Raw genomic sequence first — 10,578 nt, 5'->3', positions numbered from 1 at the left:
CCTGAAGTATGTACATTGATTGCTGTGGTAGCACAGTGAGTAGAGCAGGTGACTGGGGATCAAATTCCGGAAGGGGTATACAGTGGTATTTTTTTGTCTTGTATATTAGCCATTTAATAAAATGTTTTTTAAAGAATTCTTATAAGTCATTGTTTTATTGCTTAGTTTTCATTAAATATAAGAAAGTAGGGATAAGTAGTTGACTTGTATAAAATAACATGACACCGTGGACTGGTTTTCCTCCTGTCCTCCTCAATTTTTTCAGTCACCAACCGCCACTGACATATACACATACATATATATATATACACATACATATATATACACATACATATATATATATATATATATATATATATATATATATATATACACACATACACATATATATATATATATATATATATATATACACACATACATATATATATATATATATATACACATACATATATATACACATACATATATATACACATATATATATACACATACATATATATACACATATATATATACATATATATATACACACATATATATATATACACACATATTTACACATATATACACATATATATATGTATATGTATATATACAACCACATTGTAGTGCAGTTAACAGGTGCAATGATCAACCGAGACAGCTGTAAATGTGTAGTATTCACATCTATGCATGTCAAAGGCAGAAAACCCAGATTTCAGGGCAATCAGACTGAGGGCAATAACAGAATTCCAACAGATAAAATCAAATTTTAAATGAGAAGTGATGCTCACCTAACAAAGGAAGACAACAGGGGTTTAAAGACTCGAGTGCTCGTTAAAATAGTTCAAAAACATGTGGGTAGTTTCTGATGAAAGCTTATTGCGTTGTTAAAGTTGACAGCTACCTGTGTATGAAGCTGACTTTAAAATGCATTCCATGTCGCTGAAGAGTCCAGACAGAGTATTAAAGAAGTCATGAATAAATGAAATGGACTCTTTGATTTTAGATTGCATCCAGCTGTAGTTTCATTTTATTGTGGCGCTACAGAAATGCTGCATGAACTAGAAATAGAATTCCCATTATTATAACTGCTATAATATCAATATGTATGACTCTTATCCCAGCTGGCGTGTGCCTACTTCAGTGGAATCCTGTGTAGATGATAACTATTTGTTTTGTCCCTCTGTTGTAGCATCCCACAATGACAAAAAAAAAAGCCTGCTCACTGACTTATCAACTCCATTTAGTCTTAAGGCTTTCTTATCTCTATCACGAAACCTTACCTCTTTGTTTTTCAGGTTCACGCCTAGGAGTAGGGTGTGCAAATTATTGTTGGGACAGAGAGTGAAGTGTTGGGTTCCATGGTCATCCAAACAGGTTTTTCAGAAGCAGATTTCAAAGGGTTATGAGACCTCTGTCATTCACTGTATAATGGTCCTTTTCTTTATCATCAGCATAAAAAATGAACTGCCCTTGTCTCTGTAGCTAACGTTACATTGTTATCGCTGGTTTGTGCATGACAGCCCTGCATTTTGACGCATTTCAGTGTTGCATTCCCCCCTGTGATGACAGACCATAGATGACAACAAGTGACATATGACGGTCTTGAAGGGTTGTCCCATTTAATTGGGGGAGTTTTCCATTCTAACTTAAGAGAGCACGTGAGTAAGGGAAGAAATGGAATGTGTGGGGAATTAAATGGAAATGTGATCCCCCAACTCACAGTTGGGATGGACTGACCAATATCTGGAGCTTCACTTATCTTAGATATTGTTACAGACAAATCATTTCTCAAAGTCCTGTTTCACTTTAACACTGCAAAGTGTTTGATCCGTAACATCCAACACGCACATGTACACTAATTATCTTAAATTGAGCTGTCCTCTTGGTAAATCCCAAACTTTTTCTTTATGCTTCTCCAGATGAGGACACCAACTTGCACCTTTCATAAGAGACACAATTGTGTCCGACTGTATATGGGTCTCTGTTATAATTATGGCTAGGAGATATCTCCTCACAGCTCAGTTATTGCGTTGAAACAGATTGGCATAATCTTTAATGCCCCTTGTATGCTTGTATGCTGGACTTTGCCAGGCTAGGTTAGACTCTCTGGGTTCATCCCATCTGGCTTTTACTAACCCCTACTGTTTATTTTATGGTGCAATACCCTCCTGTAACCACTACCTGTGCTGCTCCTACATAGTGAGACAAAGGAATGGTTAACTTCTGTGAAAATACCTGTATTGGCTAGTTGGGTTATAACACAACACGTCTTAACAATTGTGGAGTTCCTTTCAAAAATCAAAATTTGAACCTATTTTATGCTGTCTGTGTACTCTGGGTTGTCCACTTTCTCTTAACTCGGCTGAGTGTGTTTCTATCGACTGTTTCATTTTTAATGACACCATCTTGTTGCATTGCACTCTCTTCTTCTGCAATTTCAGTAGACTGGGCTGGAGAATTCGGGCCACCAGCTGTTTATCTAGATGTGCCCAAGTCTTAGTATTTGCATAATGGAAGTAGATGGAAACAGATTTTCTTCTCTTTCTCCCCTCATTTTCTTTTGCTAATTTTATGGAAATTCTGTTTGGATTTGAATAGAAAGCTGGCTCTTAAAAAAGATAAAGAACATCACTGATGTTTTTCTATGTCATCCAATTAGAAAAGGGGAAAGGGCCAGCTGTATTGTCGAAAGGCCGGCTGACCCGTCCTTAAAAAGTGACTAGGTCTACTAAGTAGAAGTCGACTAATGTATCTATTAATTGATGTCAAGTACAGAAATTACCACAACATTAACACAGAGCATTAATCCTGGAGAAATATTAGTGAATCACTTGGAACTAAAGAAGATTTTTCTGTTTCACTTTTTGCATAAATAAAGCTTCTGTTACTACCAAGAAGCATCATTATGAAAATCAGATTTGCCCGGTGTCCCAAAGCATCAACGAGCGCCTTGGACTTAAGGACTTTGTTGGGAACTTTCTTACAGATATCAAGTAGGCTGAACTCCACCAGATATGTCACTCTCCTGCTCTCAGGGAGACGTCCAACTCATTAACTATCTGTTGTCACTAAATGATGTCCTACTACATCAGCAGCTGCTTCTATCTTCATAAATAATTGTCGGGAGCTGAGCTAAAAATGGTTTACTGAAGTGTTGCGTCTTCAGCCCCCGACCATGAAGGTAAACTGGCTCACAGCAAGAAGGTCCTGGGCCTTTCTGTGGAGCAGAGTTTCACATTCTCCCACTGCTTGTGTGGGTTTCCCCCAGGTACTCCTGTTTCCCTCACCATTAAAACACGTACCTTACATCTGGATTAGGCACCTAGACATTGGCAAAATCTGCACATTTTATCACATTTTTATGGGCTACGTCCTCTTGCTGTCTCTTCTGTTCCAATGTCTGCAACTCCAGGCACAGGGTGTGTCAGACTTTCTCAATTCTCTGTTGAAGGCACCTTTTAAACTCTTAGCCAGATCTTTGTAACTATCCTATAATTCAAACCTGTGCATGCAGAAGCTTTGTTAGCTGCGAGATTGAAAACACTGTTTGTCTCCCAAGGCCATCAACGCTGCTTGCTCATTTCACCGTGCCACCTCAAAAGAAGCCATCCTTCATTCCTAACAACATCAATTACTTATTGCTTCTGTGTAAAGGATGGTATCGTACTGAGGCAAAGCCTTCTAACCCCAATCCTCTGCCAATACATGGTCACTGTTAATAGATGCGGAGGTTAATTTTGACAGATTACTTTGAACCAACATAGGTTTGTCAGCTTGTTGTAACCTTCACATTTTGATTTAGCTGACAAAAAAACCCTTTTGAAGCCTATTTGTCAGCTTCAAGATACTTAAAAGTATGTGATAAAGATAACAGGATCAGTATTATTACAACTACAGGTTTGACACCTGACAATAAAGTAATATTTGTTGTTACTTTGAGTCCTATTCAACAAGCTGTGGTTTAGCTTATATGTCTGTGTATTTCGGAAGCTCAAACTGTTTGGATATTCACGCCCCATGATGACAGCCTTCAGCTCAGTCAGGCATTTAACTTCTATAAAAGTCTCTTAACTCCTCTGCCACTCAACACTCCTCTTCACCCTTACTGCTTATTCAAAACGCTGCCAAAGAGGCTCGAAGAGGTCCAACTGCTCTCATCACATCTGCCCAATTTTACTGTCTCTGCACTGGTTTGCACACAGGCTGAAAAGTACCTTTTACGGTCACTGTGGAGATCTTATTGATTACTTTACAAACACGCGTAAGCATGGTTTATGTGACTGACCTTTAAAATCCCTGAGCAATAACTGCACCCTGAGGTATTTGGGCAGAAAATTGCTTTCAGTCGAGACTCAAGAGCAGAGCGTTCACTGCTGAGCTCCTGTAATTATCAACTATCTTTATGAATTGCTGTGTAATAATCATTGGCTAATTATATATTAACCCAGATACTGATGTCACACCATGTTTACTGAACCATTAAACAATACAGGAAGGCTTTTGATTTTCTAAACACCTATCATCACAAAGGTCTCGCCCAGTGACACATGATCTCCCACAGAGAGATGGGTTGCATGTAGCAGTGACAGCAGTTTGTTTGAAACAAAAGGAAGATAGAATAGAAAACTGGAAGATCTAATAGTAGTTGTAGTTGTTCCTCCAACATCATATTTATTGTCGCCTCAGAACTACCATAGCAACTGACCAATCACCTTTCTTTGATGTTAATCTTTTGTTACCAGGGAAAACTAGCAAAAGTTTTGATTGTGAACTAATTTTAAAATATTTGTCGTGTCCAAAATTATGTTTTTTCCAACAGTCTTGATAATTGTGAAAAAAAACATAAACATGGCTGGGTTATACGGTATGTGTCCAGCATACTGTCCTTACATTAGCTATCTACTGTTAGCTCGAATCAGCAACGTTAATGTTAGGTAGGTAGAGTAAGAAACGTTAACATTTGCCACCTAACCAGCACTGTTAACATTCACTAGTTTGTTAGCTAGTGCAACAAACTAGCAACCACTTGATTCCAACAACAGCGATGTTGTGATGTGAGTGCAGTGGAAAGGGGATAAGGAATGCTACATTTAGTAGCTGAATGTTATCAACAACAATTTTACGTTTACAGAAGTTTACACCACAAGGAGTCATGAAGTAGTGACTGTGGTAAGGCAGGGGAATCTGTTTAGAGTGCCTGCAGGGTTTGATACAAATATTTTTATTTGGTGCCAGTGTATCGACAATTGCACTGCAAGAGAAGTACTATGATATATTGCCATATATATATATCCGTTCCGTTTTCTTTTCCGCTTATCCGTGAGGGTCGCAGGATGTTGCCGCTTTTTCCCCCCTAAGGGGTTGCGGGGCTTACTGGGGCCAAATCCAGTTTCACTCTATGGGCGTAGGCCAGGGTTTACCCTGGATGAGTCGCCAGTTCATCGCAGGACCCTTACTGATGGCAGTGGCTGCCTTCACACAAGGTGCCAACTGCACATCAGGAGCAACTTTGGGGTTCAGTATCTTGCTCAAGGATACTTCGACATGTAGCTCAGTCCCGCCCTGGGGAGCCAGGATTCGAACCAAGCTACTACTGGTGGGACAAAAAAAAAATATATATATATATATATATATATATATATATATATATGAATATATATATATATATATATATATATGAATATATATATATATATATATATATATGAATATATATATATATATATGAATATATATATATATATATATATATATATATTATATATATATATATATTATATATATATATATATAGTCACACAGTCACTATTATTTATTTATATATATTTTTTGTCCCACCAGTAGTAGCTTGCCTGAAATATATATATATATATATATATATATATATATATATATATAGAATATATATATATATATATATATATATATATATATATATATATATATATATATATATATATATATAATATATATATATATATATGATAATATATATATATATATATATATATATATATATATATATATATATATATATATATGATATTATTATATATATATATATATATATATATATATATATATATATATATATATCTATATATATATATATATATATATATATATATATAGTCACACAGTCACTATTATTTATTTATATATATTTTTTGTCCCACCAGTAGTAGCTTGCCTGAAATTTTGTTCCTAAACTTAACCAAGCTGCAAAAGAAAATAAAAAATGAATACATGAATACAAATTTTTAAAAAATGCTGAATTAATCATCACTTCAGTCAGGTGCAATGGCAGTCCTACAGCAACATTGATAATAATGTTGTAGAAGCAACACCGTCATAGTGATATCAGAGAGGCTGTCTGAACGAGCTGAGCCTGCAGTTCCTCTGTGTTGCAGAACAAGAAGTTCTAAACACAACATTGACATTCAGTGTCATCGCCTTATGAAGCTGATTCAAAATTATTAGCACATTAACATATCCAGCAGAGAAACATTAGCATTCACTTGTGGTTGTGTTTCAGGAGGCCTGATGAATCTAAGTGTAATATTTACCCTCCTTGAAGTTCTGTTTTAGGTCTCCATTTACACCTAGCAGAAATGTCTGGCTCATTAGCTGCTAAACGCTCCAGTGTTTTAACTTCGACTGCTGTTTGATGGCTTACAGTATGATTTAGAACTTGGTCCCACATAACAGTAAAGTCACAAGTTGTAAATCGGAAACAGGAGACAAGCTGAGTCAGAACTGCATTCTTGGGTGATAAATCTCTCTCTGTTTCACAGATTGTGTGGTCATTTCACCGATTTTAATACAGAAACATCAGAGCAATTAGAGAAAAGAAAAAATGTCACCAAATGAAAATCACAGGAAAATCACAGCTGTCATGTCAGATGACATGCAGCACACCAAAACTGCAACCATTAAGTTGTATCAGACATCTAATTTGCTGATTAATCGATACACACTGATCTGACTATCAGCCTACAGTTGTTGGCTGGTTAGTTGGTAGTTTTGAATGGAATTTAAAAATGTAAATCTTTTATTTGTCTTACTGCTCAAATGAGTAATTCACCTTCTTGAAAAAAAATGCGCTTATATTTGCTTTTTTTTTTTTTTTTTGGATTAGATTGTAGAAAGTGAAAGCTGCTTCACCTTGCTTGGCACTGCATTATGTAGTAAACACTGAACAAAGACAAATATTAATGCAGGAATGATAAAAAAAATACAAAAGCTTGAAAATTGCCTCAGTAATGTCTTTGACCCCGTCTGCTGTCATAGAGGCTGCTTAAAAACAGCATGGGTACCTTTGTTCTCCTCTCCTGTTTATTTATTCAGTTTGTATAGTCCGATCCACCAGATGTTCTCACACAGCTGATAAAAAAAAAAAGCGGGCCGATGCTCCGGTGTCTCTCCTGAACTCGTCACAGTGTATAGCGCACTTGATTGCACAATGTTTTATTTCCATCTTCTCTTATTGTGTCTGTTGTTGTTTAATGGCATATAACTGTATAACTGTAGTTGGAAGTGTATGACCACTGACCAGCCTGCTGTTGTTGTGGGTTAAGTTGTGAGTGGGAACGTGTTGGACCGAGGCAAACACAGAAACCACAGTGAGAGAAAAAACTTGCTATGGTAGATTCAAATTCAAATCAGTGTGTTATTCCTGATGTCAAATTATTCAGGCAGAGACACGCATATGTAAATGATATTTACCCATTTTCGGTAAATGTGTGCGCAACTCCTTCCATGAGAGATCAAGTTTCAGCAAAACAAACAATTTGCAAAACAGCATTGTGGGAATTTTCAGTAACGGCTTTATTAAATTAGTGCAAAAGACAGACATAACTCATTCAAAATGTCATCTTTTTTTCGTGAAGCTGATCTTCCACACAAACCCACACAGGCTACGTTCTTTTGATGCGCGCAAGAAAAGAAAAAAGTAAAACTATGCGGCAAAACCCTTTTTTTTTTTCTTCTTTTTTTTTTCCACACATCTTCTTGTGACTCGTAATGACAGATGCAGAGAGAACAGGAGAGGACAGAATTGACTGGAGACAAAATCGAACCTAAACACATGGCAGTCATCAAAGCAAGACTCCTGATTCTGCAATTAATCACAGACTTTTTAAAAAAAATAACACAAATTAAAAAAACAAAAAGAAAAGATGTTACAATAAAATAGTCAACACATCAATAGCATTAGAAACAGTGCCTAAAATTCACAGAAAAAAGTTTTCCTCTTTTTTATTTACTCACTGTGTGGGTGACCAAAGAAATTGCAATCAAAGTACATAAGTTAATCAATACTGTATATTTATACAATGGTAAAAAATAAAATATTTATATAATAGTACTTGTTTTTTTTTTAAGGTTTACACCGTTACTATAAAGATATACTGTTTTCCACTCCATGACAACTAATGCAATAAAAACAGAAGCAAAAAACGAATAAAGGACTCCGGAGAGTTTCTGACTTTGAAGGCTTATGGCTACCACCTTGTCCTAAAAGACCACAACCACTGCAGACTAAGAAACAGGCTTTGTTCTCTCCGCTTAAAGAGGGAAACAAGATCAAACACAGTCTGTGACGAGAAAAGAAAAGGAACACATCAAAAAGTCAATGCTCTTCCCCGACCAGGACAGTAGCTCAGCCTTCGCAGTGTTTTCCTGGCCCACCGAGAGACAGAGAGAGGTCGATAAGATTGAAGGGGAGATGGGGAGGGAGAGGCAGATAGATAGCTGGGACAATGTCTATGAATGGGGAGGGTAAAAGAAGGGAGGGCGGGAAAAGAAAACAGGGGAACAGAGGTAGTTATGAGATGAAACGAGGGGAGGAGGAGGAAAAGAAAGCTGGGGATGGAGCGAGAGATTTCAGACGGACTGAGATAGAAAGAGGTGAGGTCCAATATGGGATCGATTTATAGCTTTTGTTTTGTTACAATATCAATATACATGTTGTTTCAAGTATCTCCTACATAGGTGGCATGTTGCCATGAACGCTGCTAACACCCAGTGTTTGTCTGCCAGTGTAATGGTGCGCTGCCAAAATGGAATACAATGAAAAGTGTAAAGAAGAAATGGAATAATCGATGGCGGACGAAGAGTCAAGGGGAGGGAAAAAAAACGATAAAGAAGGAAGTCGAAGAGAGTTAAATAGAGTTAGAAGAACATAAGGAAATGAGACGAGAGAAGTGGGGGAAGATGGATTCACTGAGGAAAGTAAAGATGAAGAGAAGGGAATGAGAGTGGTGGGAGAGATAAGTGAGAGGAAAAAAAAAACGCTGAGTGGTGTTACACAGCACTTGTGCCGCCGGGGATTGTGTGTGTTTTCTTGTTTGATTTGTTGCTTTGAGACGACTCCTTCTCGCTTCTTCATCTTCTTTTTCGTCTTCTTCTTCTCTCCTAAGCCTGGGTTGCGTGGGGGAGATAAAGTCGTTGCTTTTCAGTGTTGCAAACAGGACTACAGGAGGTTTCAGCAGAATCTACAGGCCTGGCGGGAGAGGGAGGAGAAGAAGAGGAGGATGCGGAGGGGGATATGTGGGGGGAAGACAGGCGGAAAGAGATACTGTAAAGTCAAGGTCATCACTGAGGCGGATCGATTGCGATCAATTACACAGGACAGGTGACGGCATTGCATCATTAAAGATTCAGTAAGGATAGAACAGAGAAGTTATACTTGTCCAGCCTAAGTCTATCTAACTGGCTTTTATGTGAACGTCCAGCCTGGAACTGTGTCTGCATCCTGGACATTTCAATCAATATGGCTGGACACCAGCAACTCTCTCTCCAAACTTAGAGCCCAGAGAGGTGGAACAAGCTTTTGATCAATCACGCCATCAACACACTCTCTCTGGAGTGGTCAGCTTAAGATTAACTTTGACCTTTTTAACTTTCAACATTGTTCACATGCACAAGAACCTGTAGAAGAAAAACATAATAAGACTCCTTTACAGGTGCAATATGTAAGAATTTGTGTTTAAAATGTTAAACCATTATTCATCAGCAGAATGTGAAGAAATTAAATTTTCAACATCAAGTCAAATACGTCTCGGTATCGTGTTGCAGGACAACTGATGAAGTTAGCATGCCAACTAGCTAGACAGCATCCACAGTCCCCTGATGCTCCAAGCTCCCAGCCCCGGCAGATTTAGCAAATGATCCGCTAGTTGCACAGTCAACTGAGCTTACTAGCTAAAAGCAGCTACGGTAAGCAGCAGTTAGTGGTTTCCTCCAGTGATATGCTGGCCCCTATTGTTCAGAGTTTGAATTCAACAGGTAGCCAATTCTTACATATTGCACCTTTAAATGTTTCCTTCAGAATGAGTTCAGTTTATGGTACAGATCACAGCTGTGAAGCAGAAAATGCAGCCGTGCGTTCGACAAATGAGTCTATACTGAGAGGAGAATCCGCTTTTATACACATGTCAAAATCAGAACCTTTCGGACTTGTTACAGAACATACACGTGTGTTCATTTGGGCCGATGCTGTGTTCACCCTGGTGATGCGGAGGTTTGAGCGAGCCGAGGGCTGGCTATGTTCTCTAGTAATGTGACAGTTTGTCTCATCAGTCCGGTGGA

The 10,578-nt window shown here is 37.7% G+C and overlaps 1 protein-coding gene across 1 annotated transcript in view; it reads right to left on the bottom strand.

Moving 5' to 3' along the window:
• Positions 1–7,791: 7,791 nt before the first annotated feature.
• The window catches only part of cdh13 (cadherin 13, H-cadherin (heart)), a 233,285-nt gene continuing 230,498 nt past the window's right edge, over positions 7,792–10,578 (bottom strand). The window contains exon 14 of the mRNA XM_030425730.1: positions 7,792–9,490. Within this exon, the coding sequence (XP_030281590.1) occupies positions 9,483–9,490 (8 nt within the window). The 3' untranslated portion in view covers positions 7,792–9,482. The remainder of the gene's footprint in view (positions 9,491–10,578) is intronic.

Source organism: Sparus aurata, chromosome 8 (assembly GCF_900880675.1).
Source record: "Sparus aurata chromosome 8, fSpaAur1.1, whole genome shotgun sequence".
NCBI classification, from domain to species: Eukaryota; Metazoa; Chordata; class Actinopteri; order Spariformes; family Sparidae; genus Sparus; species Sparus aurata.
The sequence above is the reverse complement of the archived record's forward strand: the minus strand, read 5'-3'. Positions and strand labels throughout refer to the sequence as shown.